Source organism: Protobothrops mucrosquamatus, unplaced genomic scaffold (assembly GCF_001527695.2).
Source record: "Protobothrops mucrosquamatus isolate PMUCROS unplaced genomic scaffold, P.Mucros_1.0 scaffold_168, whole genome shotgun sequence".
Classification (NCBI taxonomy): domain Eukaryota; kingdom Metazoa; phylum Chordata; class Lepidosauria; order Squamata; family Viperidae; genus Protobothrops; species Protobothrops mucrosquamatus.
In genome coordinates this window covers 220,662-247,388 of record NW_015386244.1, presented here as the reverse complement: position 1 = coordinate 247,388, position 26,727 = coordinate 220,662, and the positions used below count along the sequence as shown (strand labels likewise).

General features: G+C 35.1%; 1 protein-coding gene across 1 annotated transcript in view; it reads right to left on the bottom strand.

Annotated features, from left to right (window-relative positions):
• Positions 1–26,727, bottom strand: part of SYNE1 (spectrin repeat containing nuclear envelope protein 1) — a 284,981-nt gene that overhangs the window by 188,499 nt on the left and 69,755 nt on the right. Inside the window, exons 15-32 of the mRNA XM_015821883.1 lie at positions 25,070–25,166; positions 23,617–23,819; positions 21,952–22,116; positions 21,533–21,685; positions 20,849–20,992; positions 19,676–19,849; positions 18,562–18,720; positions 17,023–17,187; positions 15,866–16,000; positions 14,144–14,302; positions 12,843–13,051; positions 12,355–12,463; positions 10,539–10,703; positions 9,345–9,512; positions 6,845–7,021; positions 5,130–5,270; positions 3,846–4,006; positions 892–1,042 (exon numbers count right to left, since the gene is read on the bottom strand). Coding sequence (XP_015677369.1) covers positions 892–1,042; positions 3,846–4,006; positions 5,130–5,270; positions 6,845–7,021; positions 9,345–9,512; positions 10,539–10,703; positions 12,355–12,463; positions 12,843–13,051; positions 14,144–14,302; positions 15,866–16,000; positions 17,023–17,187; positions 18,562–18,720; positions 19,676–19,849; positions 20,849–20,992; positions 21,533–21,685; positions 21,952–22,116; positions 23,617–23,819; positions 25,070–25,166 — 2,835 coding nt within the window. The remainder of the gene's footprint in view (positions 1–891; positions 1,043–3,845; positions 4,007–5,129; positions 5,271–6,844; positions 7,022–9,344; positions 9,513–10,538; positions 10,704–12,354; positions 12,464–12,842; positions 13,052–14,143; positions 14,303–15,865; positions 16,001–17,022; positions 17,188–18,561; positions 18,721–19,675; positions 19,850–20,848; positions 20,993–21,532; positions 21,686–21,951; positions 22,117–23,616; positions 23,820–25,069; positions 25,167–26,727) is intronic.

The following is a 26,727-nucleotide window of genomic DNA, read 5'->3' as shown; positions in this document are numbered from 1 at the left end:
ATGTCAGTGTCCATTCTCATCACAACAATCAATTAAAAAATAATAAAATCTAGATCTTTTTCTCTACAAATGGACTAACAGTATTTTTACTTTAAGAAGTTCTAGTAGTTTGATAGGGAAGTTATAAAGAAGTTCTAGGAATATGTATGTATGTATGTATGTATGTATGTATGTATGTATGTATGTATGTCTTTGGTTATTCGGGTTTTCTCCCGCGTAAAATTGGAAGTGTCTTGGCGATGTTTCGACCCGAATAACCAAAGACCTACATACATACACCAGCAAAAACCTCAGAAAACAAATATATATATATATATATAAAACCACAAAACTTTAAAAAATTAATCCTGTATGTGAAATTTACATTCTAGAAATTCTGATTAACTATACTTGTAGTTGAAATGCTTAGTAACACTCCAGAGGAAAAATAGAATCTAGTATATAATATAAAGAACTCAGAGTATATAAAAAAGGTTTAGTTACCAATACTGAATCCAGGCATTCCTTTATTATTTCAGCATTACTTGAGAAAGTACACAAAATTATACACAATTTATCTAACATATTGGAATAAAATACTGTAACTGCAATACAGATTACAATAGAAATCATTCTACATTCTGTGAAAATATACCCAGGATGATATTTTGCATGTAAAGAGCATCACCAAAAAAACAATCCACTGAACTTTTCACATATACCAAAGTTTTTTTCATTTAATTTAAAACTTTAAATATGTGTATTTTATTTTAAACTCTTACAAAACCTTCTGCCTTAGTATTTTTATGTCAAAGTATGTTGTTAGAAACCTATCCCTCTGCTCTGCAGATTACTAATGGAGGGCAAAAAATAAAACAATATTTAATGCTAAATAAAATGTGAACCAATCACCTTAATTTGGTTGATTTGCACATCCAGGGAAGATGATGGTATTTCCAAGGCATCCAGCGTTTTTTCTTTTTCATTGATCCAGAGGGACAATGCTTCAAATTTTTTCCCAAACTGATCCCACTTGTCTTTCACCATTTCCATGGTTTTAATACTAAAATCAACCATATTTAGTGAAAAAAAATTAACACTCTGTTACCGTGTAACTATGCCCGTTCTCTTACATGTCCAGTTTAAAGAAATTCTTACATAATGGCATGCCATTTTAAAAACCAAACCACAAAATGCCTGTTTCTAAATTTAAAATTATAGCATCCAAGGAAACTGGTCTTAATCACCCCCAGAGTGTAGGAAGTGCTATCCCCCCCCCATTTTCTGAGAAGAACAAAACTAGTGTGCAAAGTAGCAAATCATCTTCTGAGATATTATTTTCAAAGGTATATTTTTAGAGCAGTGTGGAAATTAACCACCTAGCAGCTACTACCTGGGTGGTTTTTAAATAGCTTATTTTTAATCAAAGATGGTTACTGTTTTAGATGTAGTATAATACAAGTAAAAAAATAACCTTTAAAGTGAGCTGAAGTTTTGATACTGACCTACATGTCTCAGTTATCATGAAACCAGGAGAAAATAGAGAAGCACTGCTGAAGATTCTGAATATATTTATATAATTCTTCATAAAATATTCTTATTTGGTTATTGGACTGATGTGCAAACTGATTATTGTAATATCCAAATCAGATATTAACTTTATAGTGTAGGTATACTTAATAGTTAGCCATAATTGTTTATTTTTGGCTCATCCTGATACATGACTCTATCTATAATGCCTCAGTATTGAAACTCACAAGATAAGTTATAGTTTAAACATCTCGCGTTAATTGCAATGTGTGAATACAGCCAATATTTTTGTACTATAGGTGAAAAATTGCAGTGTGTTTACCTATATGTACAGTTCTGCACATAATTTTCCTTGAAGCTATTTGTCTTCCTAATATTTTCACCCCTGAAATCTCGTTTCCCAAAATGCAAGTATTTGTTAATTTTAAACTTTAGGGAAATCTTGAAAGTTTTTATGGAACATCTAATCAGATTGCAATAACTGTAAATTATTAATTGAGAGCTGCTGAAGCTCAGCCCATGCTGATCTTTATTTCTTCAATTCCTAAAAAACCCTTCACTTGCACTTCTAGTTAAAATATTACCATTTTCTTCCACTTGATCTGTTTTGAACAAACTATTATATTATGATCTACCTCACATATTGTGCTTATACCATAAGAATGCTTCCCAATAAATTATGTGGTGTGAATGAAAATAACTGAAATACCAAAAGAATAAATATGTCTTTCTGTATGATTGATGGTACAATTGCTATCACCCCAATAAAGAAGATAGTTGCCTTCACTGAAGTTGGGCATTTTCAAAATTCCTTCTGCAAAAGTCTACACAGTATGCAAATGCATTAGAAACCATAGAATTATACAACTGAACCATACATTTGTGCTAACTCACATCCAAAATATTTAACCAGCCAGGTAGATATGCATGCATATTTTGTTAAAATAACAACCATCTAGTTTCAGCTAACTAAGTACCTGTCCTAAACTTATAGTAAAAAGGGCCATGACCCATCCAGCTATTTAAGTATTTTAGAATGAAAAGAAGAAAAAAAAGGTCATATAATGCAGTTCAGAGGCAGGAGAAGCAATGCCTGTCTTTGCTCATTTGCGATAAAGGAGAAATAAGTTCCGAATAATCTACAAAGTAAGAGTAGGATTCATGGAAAACAATTATTCTTTTTAGAATAATTTAAAAAGGGCAGAGCAAATGGAAAGAATGAAGAAATTTACAAGGAAAAAAAATCATATGAAACCATTAGGGAGGGGAACAATTAAGTTAAAGTGTAACTCCTCTCTATCACATTAACAACCTTGAATGTGATAAACTCAATTGTTTATGTGCCTTAAAGGGAAAAAAAAGGAATGTACAAGAATATAAATAATAAAAATGAATGTGGGGGATGGGTGGGTTTGCAAATAACTCACTGGCAAACACTAAGAGTTTTTGTGGTCTAGAATATGAAATGTTAGAAATATATCCAATATATCCTGCTGAGGCATCAAGCAACTATTAAATCAGCCTCATGAACTTATTTGTAAAATGGGAATAATAGTGCCCCGTCACCTAAAGTTCTGGCAAAGATGAAACAAAGTATAAAGCATTAAATTTACTCTTGCTATATTTTTTTTTCCTTTCATGTATAGCTCCCACTGTAATGCTTCCTAATCTCCAGATTCTAACACCCATAGAGCCTGGTGAATAAATACAAGGATACAAAGAAATAAGATAGGCATTTTATCTATCAGTTGTAATAGCATGAGAAAAAGGAATAGGGCACATTTCAGGGAGAGAAAGGCACAGTTTATGTTCTCATGCACTCAGCTGAACTGTAAAGAAAAAAATATTTTAAAAAGTAGACCGATAGTAGATTTTTCTAAATGCCCCAAGGCACTTTAGGAAATGACATTATTTATCTATGCTAACCTCTATCAAATAAGTTTCTGTTTTTGTTCCTGTACTGAATGTTGTAGTGCACTATTATGACCTTAGTTCTGTAGCCAATTCAAAGTATTTCTCTCATTGACAAGAATCAGGCTAAATGCATAAAATTTGATTCACAATGGCTCCTTCACACAGCAATTATAAGGACACTTAAAGGACCAAGGATATAATTTTTCCAATTAGGGAAAGTGTTGATGCTTTCTTTCTTTCTTTCTTTCTTTCTCAGATCTTCCACCACACTTGGTATTAAAACAGTCGTTTCTGATAGATAAGTTATTATTTTATGACAGAGTTTTACAAAGTCTTTAAGACTCAACACTGCACTAATATAAGGCAAAAAAGATACATTCCTTCTGTCAGGAAACAAATATTATGACTATTTAAGGACATACTCTTCTTCAAGGGTAGCTTCTACTTTTTTAACTTGTTCCTGCATTGACTTTGCTTGCTGCTGAAGGCTCTCTTTGCTCCTCTGACCAAGCTGTACGGCAAAAGACTTCTTGACTAGACTCTCCGCTTCCATGGCCATGGCTACGGTCTGCTTGGAAAGTTCCTATGAAAAGGAGGAGATACAACTTAAACATCATTCTCAGTAATATTTTGCCAACAAGTGGTAGCTGTTATTATTATCCTTGATCACACAGTCAGCCAGATATTTAGATTGGGATTGGCATTTTTACTCATCTATCGAGTCCTTCCCAAAGACCTGGGATAGGCAGAAATTGTTCTTTGATGGTATTAAATGTAGCATCGCTGAATGTAAGCTGTCCCGAGTAAAGCTGCATTTTGAAATTGACTGATGATCCTTTTATCAATGTCAATGTGAATGGTGTTCAAGTGGTCGTCCAGATGTTTATTATGGATTATTGTTATTATTGGAATTTGCTCTATATTCTTGTAAACATGAAATACCAAAGTAGGTTTTTAAAAATTACCAGTTCAAGAATATCTGATTTAAAAAGGGAAAATCCTCACTATATGTAACTTAAAGACAGTTTTGCTAACTAATACAGAATTTCTTTCTGTTTCAGTTTTCTTAGAACTGGAACCATTCCCACCATGACTGTAACACTTCTCTACTGATGTTTTATATTTGTACTGCTATTAGAGCAGGGGTGTCAAACTCGCAACGTCATGTGACGTGTCGTGACATATTTTTCCACTGCTGGCAATGGGGTGGGTGTGGTTTCAGCATGACGCAACCGGCCTGCGGGCCAGCAGTTTGACACCCCTGTATTAGAGCCTGGTTAACTTGAACCACGTAAAGGATCATGGAATTTGAATATCATCATTTCATTTTCAGAAAAAGAAAATACGCATCTTTTCAATCTGGGAATCTATTGATACTGTGTTCTGGTTGACCCAGATTGAGCCTTCCTTCATTAATTTATTTACAGCTTTTATATGGCTTCACAACTCAACATAATTCTTGATGATTTACAGAAATAATCAACAATAGATGCAAAACGTAAAGGGAAAGAATGCATAGCTTTAAAAATCTATTATCTTAATAATGATTAGGTATATATTCATTTTAAAGTTAGTGTCTTACCTGCTTGACCTTCATTCAAGACAAGGAGTCACTAATAAAACACACATTTTTTTTAACAAAAATAAATATGTAAGAATCTAATATAATACCAGATAGAACAGTAAAAGTCCTCCAGGACACATACTTTTGTCTTTTCTAATTCTGATGACAAACTCTCCAAGCTGCTAAAACTTAAGATGCGTTCAAGGGCAGAGCTTGCATGACTCAAATACTTGACAACTGTTTCTTTGTCTCTTTCAAACTGTTCCCATGTGTTAATTGTGAGCTATATAAAAAATGAAATAGACAAAGTGACAGACCAATAAAAGAAGGTCAGGAAATGAATGTTCATAATTAACATGCATGAATAATGGATTTTTCTGGCTCAAATAACTAGGCTTATTAAACATATTTACCAGAATTTACATTATCCTGTTCAAAATCTAAAATATTAAATACACAAATGAAAATCCTTGCTAGATCCAATACTTGTGCATTCTATTAGCAAAGATTAGGAACTCCGAATGCAGGGCATAACAACAAAGAGTCTTCTGTACCGAGATGACAATCGTATGTGAATTCAATGATAAATCCTTGTAATTATCTAGGTCAGGGATAGGCAACCTTGGCTCTTTTATGGCTCAGGAATTCTGGGAGTTGAAGTCCACGAGTCATAAAAGAGCCAAGGTTGCCTACCCCTGATCTAGGTGATAAGTGGGTTTACCACTCCACTCATCCAATATTATTTTTCCCAATAGCTTTTCAGTCTGCTAGTAGTCCTGGTATTCTCTGGTTGTCCCATGTAGTATCAAGATCTGACTCCAAAAACCTTTGTCAAATTAGCCAGGTTTGCTTGGTGTTACACCTTAGCTAGGTTTTATATGCAAAAACTATATACTACTTACAGTTCAAACAACCATTGTAAAATAGCTCCTAAAGTTTAATTATTAAACTCTATTCAAAAACTTTGATAAATGGTTTATTACTAATATGTTTAGATTATTCCTAAGCCTTAAGAATAAAATAACTGTGCAAGAGCCATGTGTGCTTCTCCTCTTTTAAACATCTGCCTTTCCTTATTTGAATAGTTCAAAGGTACATTTTGTCCAACATTCTTTCTCACAGTAGCTAATGAATCCTATGAGAATTCCACTTTTATTTTTGCATGCAGAAAATAACATCAGCACTTTTAGAATAATTATGTTGCTTTAAGTGGGTTAATTCCCTGCTTAAATGTTTATATTATCTTGTTTATTTCATTTTATCTCAATACTTCTAGAGATTTATGTGTGCATGTGTGCAATAGCATTTATTTAAGTTTTTAACTTATTGTGGGTTTCAGAAAATTATTTTTTAAAATCATGACTTCTAGGCTAGTCATGAATAGGCTAGTTTCCCTGAATTTGTCTATGCCTCCTTCAATATCTTAAAGTTGAGGGCCATTCACTAAGTCTGGTGATACCCAATTTTGTAGTTAAATTCTAGATTAACCTAATACTTGAACTTCATAATCATATGAAGTTCAAGTTCAAATTAATAATTTCACAGAGTAAAAAGTAATGAAGACCTGGAGTCAGTCTCTATTCTTGGTTACATGGACACAACCATGCAGATCTCTTGGCAGAAATACTAAAATAGCATTACTACAGGGGGATCATTTTTTTCCTACTCTAGCCTACAGCTATATCCATGTACCCTAATTTGACCCCACCCTCTCACAGGATTGGCCAGAATCTTGCATTTAAAACCTGAGCTAAGCCCGAAAAAAGCTTGCCAGAAAACAGCTCATGTTAAATATAAAGCAATTAAGTAAAACAATATTTCTTTATTTCTCTACAGAGTTACAAGTAGAATATGTACCTGCAACTGATCTCCGCGTTGTTCCATAGATTGCTGCATGCTTTCTAATGTACTCTCCAACTTCCATAAGTCTTCTTGTACAGCAGGAGACAAACCACCTTCAATTTGTAGCTCTTTGCTGTGGGCAATTTGTTGTTGTACATCTTGCCTTTTTGCATGAAGCCTCTTTGACTTTTGCTAAAAACAAATATTTAAAAGTATTCTAGTCAATACAGATGCATTGTCTTAGCGCAGGAATAACTGCATTGTAAGCGTATACAAATGTGTTTTAGGGAACAAGCATTAAATGATCTCTGCTCATTTATTAAAGCATCAGAAAGGTCTAGTTTGTCTATAATTTTCAAAACTTTTCAAAATTACACATCTAGAACATAGACTGGTAAAATGCTCCATTTCTTTAAACAAAAGATGACATCTGATATTAAATTGCCATGAAGGAATACAAAAGCAAATCTGATTGAGCCTTTCTTAGGATTTAAATGGTGTAATAAGGCTTATTTCTGTGTGATTATTACATCTGGAAGTAAAACATCCAGCAGCCCCTTGTCAAATGACCAGATCCCTTCTTTGTGAGGCCCAGGAACATTGTTATTTTAGGCATCTATTTAATAAAATCATTTGGATCTGCTCAGAGGTGGACTCCAGCCAGCCAGGTTCTACCAAAATGACTGGAATGAAATCATCTCTAGTTATATAGGAAGAGCTTTAACAAGTTGATCCTGAGGAATTAGACATGGTCCTTGGTGTGGTTTGTTCTTCCACCTATGTTTTAGATTCATGTCCCTTCTGGTTGGTTAAGATGTCTTAGGAGATGGCATCTAGTTGGGCTCAAGCAGTGGGGGGGGGGGGTTGTGGAAAGGGTTGGTTTCATTTGTCTTGAAGGAAACAATGGCCCATCTTGGATCCAACAGTATTAGCTAACTTCTCCCCAGTCTCTAATCTTTCCTTTGAAAAGATGAAAAATGTTGAAAAATGGTAAGTGCACAGCTTCAAAGCCTTGAAGGATCTGGAGATTCCTCATCTTTAATTTCCATGAGGTCCTGAACAGACCTAGTGCGCAATCTAAGAGTCCTCATGACTTCTGCTCAAAGAGCAGACATGTTAAACACAAGGCCCGGGGGCCGGATGCGGCCCGCGAAGTGGTTTCATGTGGCCCGCGAAGCCATCCTGGAAACAGTGAGGGAACGGCCCCCGCTGCCTTGGCCCTGGCCCAGGCCGGCTGGGAGGGAGCCAATGTACAATTTTGTGGTGGCCATCTATGCTGAAACACATTCAGTCTTAGTGCCACAAGGCCGTCTGGAAACAGCAAGGAACCAGCCCCTGCCGTGTCGGCCCCGCCCCCTGGGTGCATGCTGGGGAAGCCCTTTGTGAGGAATGAAGAAATGCATCATCACCTGGAAGTAGTCCTGGTCCCACCCTCTTCTGCCAGAGACCCTCAGATCTGTCCCACTCCTGCCCAGGCCCCCACAGGCACCATTGACGCAAACGATGTAGAGCTGGCCATGCCCACCCAGCAGGCCACACCCACTCCATGCCCACTCAGTAGGCTGCACCTACCCTGGCCACACACACACACCCGCCCCCCCTGAGGGCAACCGCAATGCTGATGCGGCCCTCAATGAAATTGAGTTTGACATCCCTGTCAAAGAGCCATGACTTTTGCATAAATCATCCTTCTGTTCCCTCAACCAGTTAACCAAACTGACATTTAGCAGGCAATATCTTAGACTCAGAAGCCAGGTCACAAGGTTTCTGATATAGGGAGGAGGGCTGAAAGAGTTATGCTGAGGAGGGCTGAAAGAGGCTGAGGAGGGCTGAAAGAGGCTGAGGAGGGCTGAAAGAGTTTAGGACAGAAGTCATATCCTCTGCCTCTTAAAGAACTTTTCTTTCCATACCTTGTCTATGTGTGACTACTGATAGCTTAAACCAGAGACCCCATTCTCCTTTCCTGCTCTCCACTCCAGGGGCATTTTACTCTCTTACAGTTCCTTACAGTTTCCTTCCTCAAGACCAGTCTAGCAGTTGTTAAGCTGTTGCCATAGAAATGTCAGGGAAAACCTTGATGAAAAAAGCAATCTAATGCCACTGTATTATATTAAGTATGGTCTGAGAAATATGCTATCACAAACACTATTATCATATAGTTTGCGAAGGTGATGGCAGTTCCTAATTTTCCCTGTATAAATTGTGAAAAGAAGTGCCGTTTCTTATTAGAAGAATAATGACAAGAATAGAGTGGGAAGAGAAAAGGAATAACAAAAAGGCACTTTGGCAAAGTACGCTTTAAAAAGGTCTATACCCTCCTCTTTTAAAATAAATATTAAATGCTTACCTTCAACATCTTAGTACAGAAAATTAAAATATTCCCTCTTTCCAATTCAACCTGTGTGAAAGGGGTTCTTAACTATTACCTACAGTTCAGATATTAGTCTTTGCAGCAACAATATTATATAAGGACTTGTTAAACATTCAGTGAAAACTGATGTGTGGGTAGTTGTACCTGATGATAGAGAAGGATTTGCTGGGCCTGTAACAAATTATCAACATCTAAGATTTTTTCAACTTCTGTCTGAGCTTCTTTTGAGTTTGTGATCAGTTCTTCTAATGTGCCTTTCACCTCTTCGGTGTATTGAACACAATCTCCAACCGCACCTAATGTCTTCTCAATCTGTATTCAGAAAACATATTAAAGTTCTAAAAATATTCAGTGCTAAATACGTAGGACTTACGATTTAAACAGTTTGAAATGCAATACAATTATATAATCAACCAATTAATTGTGCTGTCTCTATATTATTTTCCAATTATCTGACAGTGATAAAAAAAATTCTATCTAGCTATAAATAGATTTCTCCTATTCCACTGTACTCTATCAATATTTTGTGAGTTTACTCTGTTCTACCTGACTTGCTTTCCAGGTTAATTTGGACATTTTTACAATTAATTAGAATTGGCCATAATAATAGCCAAACCTTCTTTCTCCTATTCTATGTTCCCAATACTATCTGAAAATAAATGTTTTTGTGCTCAAAACAACACTTTCCAAACTCAGCAAACAGTAAACACCAGCAGAACTTTTCAGAAATATAAAACTATTTAGGAAAAAAACTCTCAAAGCAAATATGAATAATTCAAAAATAATTCAAAAAAGAGAAACTGACATATTGTCCATAGTGCAAGTGAATAGAGGGTGGGGAAAGGGAATCAAATGGGAGGAAGGAAAATTGCCAAAGGGGAAAATTAATATGGATTTTGGATTTTTTTTCCTCCATAGTGCACACAGCTGCTTTTGTTCTGATGCATACAGCATATTATCACTTCGGCATACAAATTTATTTGATTACGCACTTGCATCAAACATTAGATTACAGAAAAGGATCCCTCCAATACTTTCATAGGCAAATAGTATAATTTGAATAGAAAATAAATTTAAGAAAAAGTACACAATATATGCATCTAGGAAACATGAGTTGTGGCTCTCATGTGTTTAGGACATATACATATATGTTGAAATATAATTTCAAATGATGCATGGAAATCCAGGGAACTTATCATTGTTGAGACATCATTGTTGATTACAGTAACATTCAGACTATATTGCTAAAATACAATAGAATCCTACTGATTTTCTAAACTGAACACATAATGGAAAAAGGGCCACTTATGGAGTCAACATAATGTAATTATAATATACCTCTGACAACAAGGCTAACATTTTCTTAAAGTCACTAGCAAGCACTGAAAGTTCATCCCCTTGTTTTTTTACTTCACTCTCAGAAGAAACCTCAGATAAGGCAACAAGCCTAGATTTCAACCAGATGATAATTTCTCCCTTCTTGCAGGCATCTTGCCTAAATTCCTGAAACAGAATTAATATATAAATATATTAATATATTAATATATAAAAATTAGATACACCAAACAAGCATTATAAAAGTAGAAGTCTAATGTAAATCGGGTAGAACTGGATGTACATTAGTTTGCATGAGTAAGTCTATCAAAGAATGTATGAAATGTGTCAATAGTTTGAAAAAGCCAATTGTGATACTAGATTAATAGGATGAACGAGAGATATATACATGTGGATAGTCACAAGCTAATATGCTCGAGCATAAACATTGCTTGAGGATCCCTCTGCAAGTCACATTGTGACATCAGTGAAGAACTATTCAGTCAGAAGAATAACACAACTCCCCATGATTACAGAAATGTAGCTTTTTTGCATAGAGATCCATCAGGAAGTATTTCTTGATGCTGATAGTAATACTATCTGGACAACTGGCTGGCTGTATGCTGTTCCCACAGCTTGGACTACAGAGAATAGGCTGCCTGTCCACTGCACACATAGTGAGCTCTGTCCTTGTATGTATTGCCTGAATAGGGTGAAGTATCTTTTATATCAGTCTTTAACAAATAAAAATTTGAAGTTCAATACACATTCTGTCAATATACATATTAGGTATTATTCTCTTCTGCCTGCTTTTGCGATTTTAAAAAACAAGTTGCTTGAAAATGCAATTTTGTAATTTTCCCCTAATTTTTGCTTTTGTGTGTAACCTTCCTTTGCATACATTTTTCAACAATAGAATTGATGCAGTATATACCTTTTGCAAGCAATCAGTGGAATGACTTGCCTCCAGAAGTTGTGAGTCCTCCATCACTGGAGGTTTTTAAGAAGAGATTGGACAGCCATTTGTGTGGGATGGTATAGTCTCCTGCTTGAGCAAGGGGGTTGGACTAGAAGACTTCCAAGGTCTCTTCCAACTCTATGATTCTTTTATTCTGTTTTTCATGTGTTTGCGTATGTGAGAGAGACTATATGTACAGTGTGTGTATGTCTATGTATATCTATATATTTGTATATGTGTGTGTGTATGTATGTATGTGTGTGTGTGTGGGGGTGTGTGTGTGTATATATATATGTGTGTGTGTGTATTATATATATATATATATATATGCATGTGTATGTATGTGTATGTGTATATATATACACACACATACATACAAACAAACATACATACACATATGTAGCCTGCATCCCAAAATGTCACTTTTTATATACAACGCTATTCATTCAGAAACCATTACTACTAGTGCTGCAGGGTAAGAATGGGGTCTATTTTGTCAGATTGTGCCTATGTACTTTCGTGGTACATTTTTTCTAGTATAAAGTATGTGAAACATGTATGTACTTATCATTCTAATAACATTTATTAGTACAATCTTGTCTTGAAATAACCAGTGGGTTTTCAAAAGCTTCTGAATTACATTGTACACATTTCTTTCTAAAGAGTAGAATTTTTAGCCAGAGTTACTTGATTTTATTTACCCTGGAAATTCCAGTTCCTTTTACATTTCACTATTTATATAACATTATTTACATTTGTTGTAAATTATTTGGCCTAGTTTTAAAGCTTGAGAAATGCCAACTTGCACTGTCAATTTCATCCACTTCAAGTCAATATGTTAGTATTACAAGAACACATCAGTTTCAAATCATTTTAATATACCTCTATTGATGTTTTAAAATGTTTGTATTTAGTAGTATCAGCTGAATCATTCTTAATTGTTTTAAGTTGTGTCTCCTTTGATGAAATCCAGCTTCGTAATTCAGAAAATCTGAAACATAGCCATAGAAGGATAAACAAATAGTAGGTGAACAATAGTGGGTAAATTAATGACAAACGTTTGAAGGGAACTCAAGAAGTTAGCATCTGAAGTTTCTGCATAGCAAAGGTTTTTAATCAGCTAGGGAGGAATGTTGCTTGTTCAAATGGCTGAAAATTTCAAGTGAGTAAATCATAGCAATTTTCCAAACCAATCTAATCTAGATCCTGTACTTTTTATGTGTATTGCTCTTTGATGTTCTATTCATACAATTTAAAACTTTTTATACTTCTGACAAGCAATATAGTATTTACAACATTAAAGGACATTGTAGTTCTAGTTCTGTATTTTATAGCCATGCCTTCAATGTAGTTGTTCATATATTGCTTACCTGTTCTTGTATTCTTGCCATTTATCTGGTTGATCTATTAATTTCATGTAGGTCCTGACAACTTGAGTTTTAAGTTCACTGAGATCTTTTTGGCTACTTTCAGAGGTCATTTTAACTGGATCCCATTCTGGTAGTTTCAAACACAGTTCTTTAATCAGCTGCTGTCGTTTCTCACATAGCTGTAAAGGCCCTTTATCACCAAAAAACATCTGACAGCATAAAAGAGAAACACGTGCTCACTCCACTGATATACTAAATTCAAAAGAACATCTTTTCCATTATTAGTATGAGCATCTGTATATGAACTTAAAAAACCTAATTTCTATCTGGTATTCAAGAACTAAATACATTCACTATTTAAAAAAAATGTAAAATAATGTCAAGATACTTTATCTCTGTTAAGAAAATGGCAGTGCTTCTTAACTTTTTGATTGTGGAAAAGAATCTAAATTCCTTCAGTTTCAAAGTATCCAGAAGGCATTTTTTGTAAGCCTTATTGAGATTTTATATTGAAGATAATTTACACATCTGTTAAAAATGTCTAATGAACTGTCTCAATAATAATTCTATTGATCTGGGAATTTCATGGGTAGAGATTTTATATGTAGTACAATACAATGCATGTCTCCTAAGAAGAAGCATTATTAAATCAGTACATAAATTGTGTTAATACTGAAGATGGTGATTTCAATCACTTAACAATAATAAACAAGGACCATAGGAAAACAACAGATCCTGAAAAGACACATCAGGATATCTGATGTTGTAATGTACTGGCAAAGAAGACAGCAACATATTATGTCAATCATATTTTCAAAATGAACTTGGTTGTACGCATGCATAAAGATTCTTGAAATAATGGTTAAGCCCAAAGAACCGTAAGCCACTCAGAGTCACTGGTTGAGATGGATAGCTGTAGAAATCGAATAAATAAATTACAAATTTCACTGTACCAGTCTAAATGAAACATGATATTTTAATTATATTTTTTTGTGAATCTAAGCTCTTATTGTTCCAAATAACATTGCACAAATATGCTGAATAGTAATGTAGATGAAATTCTAAGATCAATACGTAATAGATCAATCGCTAACATAAAGTGTCAAATTTTATACTAAAAATATCACTCACTCATATATAATGTTTATGCTAGAATCATAGGCATAATGCCAAGCAGAAAAATTTGGAACAGGACAGCAATGTTTTCTATACTGCATATTCCTTTATTTTTAAGGAGTCGAGGCAGATAACAAAATTTAGAGAAAAACTCTATGGCTATTTAAGCAAAGAGGTAGAATTACCTTGTGCTCCTTAATTATTTTTTCACTGCTCTCCTTGGTCATGAGCTCATGCTGTCGATTGAGTTCAGTGTGACATTCTTGCACTGTTGCTAGGAGTTTGCTTTTTTCCACTTCTATTTTTAAGCGGAGCAAATGGTATGGAGCTTCTGACTGGAGATCCTGCATCATAATTGAAAGCGGGGAAAGAAGTTGATATGAAACTCAGTCAGTTCTCTTTTTAAGAAATCATCTATAAAGGTATAAAACGAGCACATCAACCAGCACCAAGCCAGATCATTAATTTCAGAGGCAGTAACTAAGATGCTTGAACTTCCCTGTCCCATATGAATGTGTTTTCTATGTTGTAGATATTCATATACAGGTGGTCCTCGACTTACAGAAGTTCAATTAGTGACTGTTTGAAGTTACAACGGCAGTGAAAAAAGTGACCTATGACCATTTTCACACTTATGACCGTTGTACTACCCCCATGGTCACATCATCAAAATTCAGATGCTTGGCAACTAGTTCATATTTATGATGGTCTCAGTGTCCTTGGGTCATGTGATCCCCTTTGGTGAACTTCTGACAAACAAAAGGGGAAGCCAGATCCGCTTAACAACCGTGTTACTAATTTAACAACTGCAATGCTTCACTTAACAACTGTGGCAAGACAGATTGTTAACATGGGACAACATTCACTTAACAAAAGTCTCACTTAGCAACAGAAATTTTGGGCTCAATTGTGGTCGTAACTCGAGGACTATCTGTATGTCATTACATTTTTCAGTAATATTTTTATTTGAAATTTTAATTTATACTCCTAATATCCTCCAAGTTCTTAATCATCAAGTCAGTAGGCTAAAATGAAAATGTAATATTGTCTTATCAGTTTTCTCTTTTACCATAACTCAAATGGACATCACTGAGTCTATGGTGTCATTTTTTATTTTCTGAAAGTTATAAGCTTGTGTAATAGAACTTTATACAATGGATAATTATATAATGTAAATAACTAAATGTTCCCTTTGTGAAACTGTGCAAATGAAGTATTTGTGTCTATTAGATGATATACAGATGAATCAGCCACAAATCAGTTACAGTAATATTAAAATTGTAGGAATGTTTTTTCTGAACAACTTCAGGGGACTAACTTTCTTTGAAAATGCAATGCAATGTTACACCGTAAAGAAGAACGGGGGGGGGGAGCTGTTCATGCATTACAAAATCACAGCAGAAATAAGAAGTTTAAAACATGAAATAAAATAATTGTGTAACCTACCCCATTATGATTAAAAATACTCTTTAAGATAAAGTGACGTTTTTTCTGGTATCTTTAATTAAGAAACCAGAGTTGAGTAAACCTGTGAAAGTACATAAACTAACAGGCAAGAATTTTTCCTGTTGCTTGGACAGGAATAACTGAGAACAATAATTCTTCTTCCTCCGACAGAATGGATTCTGTGGCTATGTACCTTATAACCAGGAGAACTAGTCTGGTGTAGTGGCTAAGGCAACAAGAAAGAAACTGGGAAACTGAATATTTTAGTTCACCTTAGGTACAAAGCCAGCTGGTTGACCTTGGGCCAGTCACTCGCTCTCAGCCCTAGGAAGCAAGCAGAGGCAGACTACTTCTGAAATCTTGCCGTGAAAACTGCTGGAACTACTCTAAGAGTCAAGAGACTTGAGGGACCCCACACAGAGAAAAACAACTTATAACTAAAGCTGGTTGGCAAAACTCACCTTCCACTGCTTGTGCAATTTCCGCACAGCTTCCTGAAGGGTGTGTTGCTCTTGCTCAGGAAGGATGTCAGTCAGTTCGTCACAAGCTTTCAGGAAAGCATTGAGCACCCTTTGGTCCAACTGACTGAAAAATTCCTGGTTTTGAAATTTATCACATATTTCAATGTTAATATTGTTGCAAGGGGAAGCAGAAGGTTAATTCCCAAATTTTATACTATGTACCAATACAGGAAACTTAGATTGTACGATTGAGGTTGATCTTATGGATGCAATTTTTATCTGTGCTATTTTTTCTTGAAAAACATGGAGGTGGGTGGGCCAGTAGGAAGAATATCAATAGCACTCAGACTTATATAGCATTTCACAGTGCTTTACAGCCCTCTCTAAGTGGTTTTACAGAGTCAGCATATTGCCCCCAACAATCTAGGTCCTCATTTTACCGGCTTCAGAAAAATGGAAGGCTGAATCAACCTTGAGCTGGTCAGGATCAATCCCCTGGCAGTCATCAGAATTAGTCTCCAATACTGCATTCTAACCACTGTACCACTACAGCTCTATAGGGTTAGGCTATAGGAATAGGATTATGCTAATCCTTTAATTTCCATATGACTCCGACCCATAATAAGCACCTGCGATTTGGAAGTAGAATTTTTTTTTCTTATGCAGATTATGAAGACACAAGGCTTTCAACCTAGATCAAACTAAAGCAAAGAACAGAGGGGTTAATACTACGGTTCTTAGAAGACAGAAGCTCCCTGGATTAGTACTTGGATGGAAGAACATCAGAGAATATAAAGGCTTTAGTCTAAATTGGGACTTTCCAAAGCATCCTGCAAGATGGCAATAAAAAACCAGTTCTGTATTATAGCCAAGAAAAATTTACATGGCTGTGTCCATTTAATGTGCTGATTATTGGTAATTAAATCAAATAATTAAATTTAGTTAAATGTGTACTAAAACAAAAACAAACTAACTCTTGTTTTTGGGGGGAATGGTTTTTATCTCCTATTTTAACCTATACCCTTAGTATTTCCAAGTTATTTCCACCCTGTTGGCTTTTTGGCATTAGCTATAGTTGGCTAGGTGCTATTACGTACAAAGATATTTTAATTAGCAATATGAAATATAACAGAAACAGAATAAGAAGTTCTACTCACCGTATGTTTCCGGAGAAGTTCTTCAGGATTGCCTTTTTCTTTTAGACAGCATTGGGCAGTCTGGAGAACTTTTTCCAACTCTGTTCTAGATTCTTCAAATTTCTTCATCAAACGACTATTTACCTCAACATTTTTCTTCCAATCACCGGTCTTCTTCACCATATCCTTCATAAATGAAAAAAGGAAAAAAAACCCTGCAATGCTGGACAATTTGTCTTATATCTCATTTTGTGCACTAACTAAAATTATAATTTACATTTGAGGGAAAATATTATAATGTTTCTTTATTTCTGCTTTACCAAACCAAGGTCACATCTCTGGACTTTCAGTATTACAAGAAAGGAGAAATATCTTTCCATTTTCCTTCAAGATTAAGTACTATCTGATGTCAACAGTACCACTGCTGACTTTGCATGCAGTCTACAATCTCTTGGGAAAGTCTTCAAACTCTGCTCCAAAAGGCTTAAATATCTGGACTTTGAGAACAATAACTCTAGTTGCTATTTCCTGTGTTTTTCTGTAACATTTTGCCTCATGAGGAGTTCTTAGGAATAAAAAAGCTTACACACTTCTTTTTATGTTTTCAGGTGACACATATAAACAATCTCACTCCTCTGAAATTGAATCTATGTTAATGTGAATATGACCTGGAAATAAGTGTAGTTATATCATCTCAACTTCTTAATTAGTGCACAAGCCAAGCTCAGATAGGATTCTAATATTTAGAATTACTAGACATCATTACTAGAACATCATTAAATAATACTTCCCTGCAAAATTAAGGGAAATAATTCTACCCTCCATAACTTCGAATTACATTCCTTTCATCTCACTTACTCACAATAAATATTTAAGTGTAGCTTCAACAAGACATGTGATGTTAAGAGTAATAGATAGTGTTCAAGATAAGCAGAAAGGAAAAAAAATCCTTTGTATGGGGTCTGATATTGATATCAATTGTAGGTTACAGGAACTCTCAAAAGATATTGGGGCTTCTAGAACAACTATCTGTATCGCACAGGTATTTCTCTTCTTCTGTCACTGTCTCAGCAAGATCAATTTAACAGTCAGAAATTGAGTCAGGACTGTGCAAGAGAACAAGACTTTGAACACCTCCCATACCTCATCTCTTCTCTAAAATGTATACTGCCAAGTTCCTGAAAGCCTCACTAAGACCCGGTATTTTTAAGCACTGTAAGCAACCATAAGTGATTTCTATCTTAACTCCTTGTTTCCCCCAAAATTAAATTTGTATTTTTTTTTAAAAAAAAGGTTGCAATGATCCCTGAATATCTTGTGCCTTTAGTACTGCAGACCATGTCTTTGAATTTGTTACTATTTGTATTATTCTTTCTATAATATCATTGATCAGAGGCTATTTTGAATTATTGTTATTTATTTATTTATTTATTGTTGTTGTTGTTGTTGTTGTTATTGTTTTAATATACCTTAGTCAAATTGGCTTGTTTCACATGTTTTTTTCATGTTGGGAAATAATGTTAAAAATTTAGTGACATTACTGCAGTTGAAAAAGATTACCTGAAAAGCAGCCTGAATTTCTACCATTTTCTTCTGAAGTACAGAAAAGCTGAAGTGATTTAACACTTTACTTGAAGCCAGAAGCTTTGTGATAATTTGACTATTTCTTTCAACTAATAACAAGGCTTTTTTGCAGTTTTCTTGATAAGCTACCAGATCCTTTAAAAAGATGAAAATATTAAAATAAGCATATTTTGGACAGTAAGACGAACAGAGTTGACAACTTTGTAGTGTTTCTTTCATTCCTACTTTATTTTCTATAAAAGAATACTTATTTTTTTTATCTGGTATAATAATGTTACATTATAGCAACTTAATTATTTAAAGGCTCTAATTCCATACCCAGATAACATTTACTACTTTGAATGATTCTTGAGAATTAGTACTCAAGAATTAGTACTTAGCTCTGTTCTTTTAATGTATCATTTTGGGGGAAAAAGTAATTATAGTTGTAATTGTAATTCACAAAATGCCAATGTCTATTTCCAGACTGGCAAGTGCTCCTTATAATAAGTAATTAAAACCTAACATCTTAAACAAGTACAATTTTTTAAAATATTACACACCACCTTACTGGTACATTAAAATGTTTATTACTGGAATATAAATCACTTGAAGATTTGTAACCTCAGCAAAGCAGCAAAAAGAAAACCAATAACTGGATTATCATTCATGAAATTATTAGTTTGAAGTGCCGTATCTAAACTAAAATTGCAGGTACTTCAGAGGATTCAAACATTCAGGTCATATGGGTTGATTAACATGCGTCTCCACTGTATACATTGCCAAGCGGATATTTCAGATAGATAAAATTTCAGTCCACAATTGCTTACTGTCTTTGGAAGTTGTCCCATAATCATGTATATCCTAGCTTCCTGAATTGCCAGAATCCCTGTTATGACAACTTCTGCATGTTAGACACGGGTGTTGCCCCCATTCTATGCTTCCCTCTTTTCAGTTTCCGGTTTAATGTAGTCCAGTAAAAGGGAATTATGTGACTTAGAAATCACTTAAATTTTGTTTAAAGTTGAAAGTTATTCACAGATCAATTATTCATACCTTTTCCCAAATAAATACTAAAACAAAACATATTCGAAACGTTCACGAGAAATACCTGATGTTGCTGTTTAAAAACATGAGCAGGCTGGGCTTCAGGATCTAATATAGAAATAATTTCATTTATTTTGTCAAGAGATTCATGAAAATGTGTAATTTGTTTCTCTAATTCTTCAAGATGAGGAAGTAATTCTTGTGAATCAAACAGCACAACTGGGCAAAACTCCTTCACCTAATACCAACAGAAATATTTTAAAAACCATGTATGAAAATTTAACACAAATCTCTCACGTATAGATACATAGAATGATTATTTATGATCGTGTGCGTTGGTATATATGTATGCACCTGTCTGTTTATATACATGTACATATCTATTTAATGCAAGCTAAATCTCCTCAACTATTAACACAATTACTTAATTTTATGTTGATTTTCAAATACAGGTAGTCCTCATTTAACAAACCAAATTAGGACCAGCAACTCAGCTGTTAAGTGAAGTGGTCTCTAAGTAAACTTGCAACTATGCTTATGATCTTTTACTTCAGCTTTCCTTCACTTTACAGACCTGTGCAAGCTGGAAATTCAAGGATTAGTCATAAAGTTACTTTTCTATCTGTGTCATCACTGAGAGCGGTTGCTAAATGAGGCAGTAGCTAAACGAGAACTCCCTATATAGTTCTTTGGGTATATTTGCATAAATAGGATGTTTTTCTTCTGATATCCAGTGGTGATTGTATATAGCACAACGAATATCTTCCTTCTTTGTAGTTCCCACAAATTTGCTTTTTGGGGGGAATGATTGGATAAAGACTTCAGTGTATGTATTGAAACTATTTGCATAATATGCCTTTTTTCATTCCGAGGTTTGCAGCTTTGTTGTATATATCATACACGTTCAATTTCTTCTTTTTCTTTTTCTAGTCATCTTTATTTTCCCTTTTGTTTTCTCAAAAATACCTGATTCATTATGTATAATTGCAGTTCTTAAAGGGGTGGGTGAGTGGATAGAAGGAATAATGTCTTCCTTAAACTTATTTCATATTCACATCTAAAATAAGTTTAAGGAATACATTATTAGATAGAAGCAGTTGGAACATACTGAAAGTCTCTGGGCTAGCCCTAAAATAATTAAATACAGCGAAGAAACATAAATCAATCCCACTCTTATCTCTCTCATTAGAGGGATGTAAGTTAGGATAATTTAAGAAATTACTTGAATAGTAACTACCTTGCTGAGCTGTCCTTTGATTCTTTGCATTCGTGCAAGCATTTCATTGACTTCTTCTTGTGGAATTTCCTTGGTAACCATTTGTGCTGTCCTTGTTATCATCTTGTACTGGGTTTCCATAATGAGTTCTTTTTGTTTAATATCCTGTAATATTTTTGTTCCAAATAACTATGCGTAAAAATACAAAACTTTTAAGAAATGGAGCTCAATCTCCTATTAGTTGTGGGAGGGAAGACCGGGCCTTAAGAATTAACATCCTTTCCTTCAATTGCATTAAGCAATGGCATCTCATATTAAACGCAACGTACCATAACCATTTAAGCAGCGTACATATTAGGCTGCAAACTTTGAAGGTTTTTAATGCAAAATTTTTGTGAAATTATTTTATTAGAACATTCATTAGAGATTCATTTCTATGCTGCTAATTTTTTTTAAAAAAAAACCATATTGAAAACAAAGTGTTGGAAGGAGATAACAATTCCATTTAAATAGTTCACACTGGAAACGCAAGGAGAGGCATATGAGTTACAGAAAACAATCTTAAAATCACAACAGGAAAGTGGTATAGCAGTTAAGAGAACTATGAGGATATATCCCAATGTCCTTAAAAATGCTCTTGTCCCAAAAAGCAGACCAAAACTCTAAAGCAGTGCTACATAGAAATACGGCTTCTAATTAACTTGCCTCCAGTTCTTGAACAAACAACTTTACGTTTAGAAAGGACACTTCTAAACGTGCGTGGATTTTCCTCTTTGCATCATCAATGAAAGCAGACAAGGCAGCCACTCCATCCAAATATTCCTTCTTTATTCTGTCTAATTCATCAGCCCGAGCATACTGCGAAAGCACAGAAAATAGATACAAGAATATAGAAGTAAGGAAGAGTCAGCAGAACATTAGGCACAGAAGGGACAAAAGTTTAAATTCCATTCAACATAATTCTATAGCATTCTTTTTATGAAATATGTCTTTTTCTTTTCAGACAGAAAATGGAATGAGTGATATACAAATCTTTATTTAAATTTAAAATCTAAATTACTTATTAACATAGTGCTGTGCAACAGTGGCTTGTAACTATAGGAAGAAAGCCTCCCAGGACATACTTGTTTAACTTGCATAAATAATTCTCTCCATCGTCCATTTAGCAAGAGCAATTGTTGTTTTAAATCTCTGGAAACAGTCTCATCACAGGTTTCAATCAGAAAATTACCGGCATCATTCATTGCAGTATGTTGCTGAATCCATTGTGGTAAATGCCGGAAGAAATCCTAGGAAGAACATAGGTAATATTGCTGGAAAAAGTTGTAAACCACACTTATATGAATGTTTAATTTTCCCCAATTTCCCCTTATCATAAGCATGCAATGATCATCCTATCCTTTATGCTGAATATTTCTCAGGAAATTAAACCACCTTTTCTGCTGTGGCCCCCTTGCTGTGGAATTTTCTCTCTACCCACATGAAATACAAATAAGTCACCTTCTCATTTGCATGGATACTCTCAGTTTACAGATGTTGGAAACATTGTTAACTATTCTGCATTTCCTATTTATGTACACCTCAGCTTCTGCTGTTATATTGAGAAAGGGCTCAATTTACAGGCAAATAGAAGTAGGTATTTGGAATATAACACAAGAGTTTTTTTTCCTAAGATGAGATTCCTGCCAATTTGCTTTAAAGATCCAATGCTTTAAAGTCTTGTCTGATGCTTCTGAACTTCAATTCCAAATAATTCTAGTTAGCAAAGTCACTGGTGAGAAATACTGAGTATAGCAATACTTAGAGGAGCACAAGTTGCATATACTGTACCTTCCCTAAATTCTTTAAGTCTAAGATACTTCAACAATTGAATCCTCCTATATAAAAAGGTACTAAAAATATGTGACATTATCAAGTGGGTTTGCTTCATTTTATACCACTGACTAGGCATGAAGACAGCTTTTTTCAGTCTGCTTTTTAGTTTCTGAGCTAAAGGCTGAGCCTTGGAGAAAAGAAGGAAGTAATGGCATGCTGCTGGCCCCTTTGGCCAAATATTCTGGCTAATGGGTGCAGGAGAAAGCCCTCTCTGCCATTGCACCTCCCCTCTGGAGCATCTTGTCTTCCAATATGAGGTTGGCCCCAACCTTTCATAATGGCCTACAGAACTGGCTCTGCAATTTAGCTTTGGGCCCCACTGAGGGAACATCATAGTGGAGGTGATTGATTAACAGATCCCACCTCCCCACTTGCCCCTGCTCTCCCAATCTATAATTGAATTGTAGCTTGTGCTGTGGAGGCACAATGGTTAGAATGCAGTACTGCAAGCTAACTCACTGCTCACTCCAGGAGTTCGATCCTTACCGGCTCAAGGTTGACTCAGCCTTCCATCCTTCCGATTGTTGAGGGAAATATGCTGACTCTGTAAACTGCTTAGAGAGTGCTGTAAAGCACTGTGAAGCAGTATATAAGTCTAAGTGCTCTTACTATTGCTTATATTAATTGATGTTTTGTGTGTGTGTGTGTGTGTGTGTGTGTGTGTGCATGCACATTTATCTTTTATGACTGTAAGCTACCCAGAATTACCCTGTGGTAAGATGGGCAGCCATCTTTATTTATTTATAAATGTTAAAAATAAATAAATAAAATAGAGGTAGTCATATTTCAGATGTGGAAGCTCATGGGGTCATGTTGAGACATTACTGCCTCTCAGTTCAACCTGTTTCCACAGTTGTTGAATATAAATCTAACAAATGCATGGTAAAGTACTTAAGGCAACAAACGTTCCTTACCTTTTTAGCATGTTCAGGCTGATTCAGCATTTTTTCAGCATCTTCCAGCCAGGCCTGCAAAATGGCGACTGTATTGCTATATCGATCCCAGTTAGAAATGACTTCTTCTAACATACTCCGAACACTTCTCACTTCAACTGACAAGTGCCTCCACTGCGTTGTTGTATCGTTCATGAACTTCTTAATGTTCTCTATTTCTTCCGCTGAAATATAGAACTGAGGCTTTAACATAAATCTTGGATCAAATGAAAATCCCAATATAAAATATCATTAAGAACAAGCAAGAACTAAATAGTAGTAACTTACTTATTGTTGATAAATGTACCATCTTTATTATTAAATGTAAAATTCAGAAGAAGAAACAAACGTATATCTTTAGTCGCATTTTACACACACACACACACACACACACACACACACCAGAATTCTTCAAAGTGATCAATATCGACCTCCAACTATCAATGGGACTATCCAAAGAGTTGATGTTACTATTGTAGCACTTATTAATTTTCATATAACAAACACGTAGGGATTGCTCAACAATCTGAAACTTCATGAATGGGATTAATGAGCTGAAAACTTTGGAGACCCCCGACATACATGCACAGATATTTAAGCATAGCAGCACCCTACTGCTACCTTGTGCAATGTTGGGGAAACAAGGTCAACAGCGATTAAGCATTCATCTAGATTATAATGGGCATTAGTGCCTAAGTACACTGTGCATTGTATTGGGATGTCCTTTTGGGGTCGGCAAAGTCATCAAACGGTCGCTTTGTGAAGTGTATTGCCATGGGAAAGGTTCAAGGAGCTAAAACATCTGCATCCAGAAGGTTTGGCATGGCTACTCCAAGTATTTTTTCTGGTTGCCTTCACATACCATTTGTTTCACTGGTGGTCCAAATGGAAAAATTATCTGTGCATGGGTAGGTTTGCAGAGATAACTGGGGTAGTTATCAAAGCAGCTGTAATGAACCTTCAGGGACACACACTGCTTTAACATTTCATAAAGTGAAGCCAATCCATTTTGCAAAGAAAGCCTTTTAAATGCTTTGACAATCTCTAGTGTTGTTTCCCAGCCTGAAGTAGAGCATTTGTGGCCAAAATGAATAAACAAACTTTCATGTGGAAATTAGATTAATACTAAAATCAATGTTGTTACACATCATAAAAAGCTACATGAAATCTAAATATTTTTACGAAATTGGGGCATTAGTGTGACATTCAGATGTGTACCCCAGCATGGTTATAAAGTCCACGTCCATAAAAAAGAACATTAGAAAATGTTTACCACGTTAGGAAAGGATCATTGCTCTGAAATGTCTTCATGTGGTTATTCATACTCTGCTCTCATACACATGGATTCCAATTTTGTCATTTTCCAAATTGCTTAGCAACGGCTGAACTTGATCTAACAATAAGAATAATGCTGAACAAATACACTTCTACTTACATGAGCCATTAGCATTGGCGTACATCTCAGCTGCTTTTTTCAAGATCTGGTATGTAATTTCATACTGCTCAAAAAATTTGTTGCTTTCTATAATAGTCTGAAAAAGGAGAAGAAAAATGAAATCTACAATAAGATAAGAAAATAGCCTTTAAAAATATTAGTATACCCATTAAGCTTTCCTTAAAGATTCAGTCCTCCAGATCTTTTTTTAAACTTTACAATATATATCAAACTTTTTAAAATTTTATCTTTCACTTTGGGAAAAATATGTGCAAAAATGCCCCTGATATTAACCTCATTGTCAGCACATCCATATTAATTATAAAAAAAATAGCTAAGGATTTATAGTAGAGCAAATTAATTTATGAAATCCAGTTTGGGCCAGTAATCAAGATGTTGAATTGGGGGCATGGAGACTTGCTTTGGATAGAAAAGTGTACTGGATACAAGTTGTTTTCTTTCAGCCCTAGGAAGAAGCTGCCTACAAAACTGAGGGACTTGTTGATATAGTCACCAAAAATAAAGACTGACTCAAGGACAAAATCATCATCATCATAGGGCAGCTTAAAGAGAAGCAGACCCATGATCAGTTTTGCTTATGAAGGCCAATGAAGATGTCAACAGCCACCCAGGATGCCAGGCAGAGAAACCTAAAGAATGAAATTTAGATTTTCTACAGGCCTTCTATTACTAAACAAGTTTCTCATACACAATCTAATGATAATTCAGCAAAATGTATGTCTGATTGCTAGGCTCCCGAGTCTGGACTGCAAAATTAGATGGGAGTAAACAGTAGCAGTTTCCTGTATCTCTTTGTTAACCTTACTGGTCATCCAGAGTTTTTTTCAGACTGCTCTTTTAAACAGAGATAACTGTATGTTTCCTTATCCTGGTGAGTCCATAGGCCTTATAAAAAAGACACAAATAGTGTGACATTATTTTATGATTGTTTGTGTTTTTAAAATGTAAATATTTTAGTAAAAGATACAGTAGCTAATGCAGCAGTCATTTGGCCTTATTATCAATGGCATGAACTTATAGGATGGCCTTAACACAGGGGTCTTCAAACTTGGCCCTTTTATGACTTGTGGACTTCAACTCCCAGAATTCCTCAGCCAGCGTGCCTGGTTGAGGAATTCTGGGAGTTGAAGTCCACAAGTCATAAAACGGCCAAGTTTGAAGACCCCTGCCTTAACATTATTGATTGACTCAGGATACAAATGCTCACAGAAGGAAAATTAGCCAGACTGATACAGATACAAAATAAAAAAAGTTGTTATGAAGCCAGAAAAATTTAAAAAAGGAAAGAATAACTAGGGATGGGGGTGGGTGGTGGTGGTAACAAATCTACAAACCTACAAAAAGATCAGTCACTTATTCTAGTTCTATTGAACCAGTGCAATTAGTACATCCTTTCCTCATTTAGCAGCTGCATTCCATTCCAATAACTTGGTTATTAAGCAAAATGGTTGCTAAGTGAACATGTGACTGAGAGAGAAAGAGATAGAGAAAACAGATGCTATGCAGATCACTGGTTGCTGCAATCTTATTCAGATAAATGAAACTTTGGTCTCTCATACAGTGCCCTGTGCCTGACCCTTTTTTAGGGTTGCCAGGTCTGCTTCCAAAAAATAGCGGACAAGCGGGGGGGGGGGGGG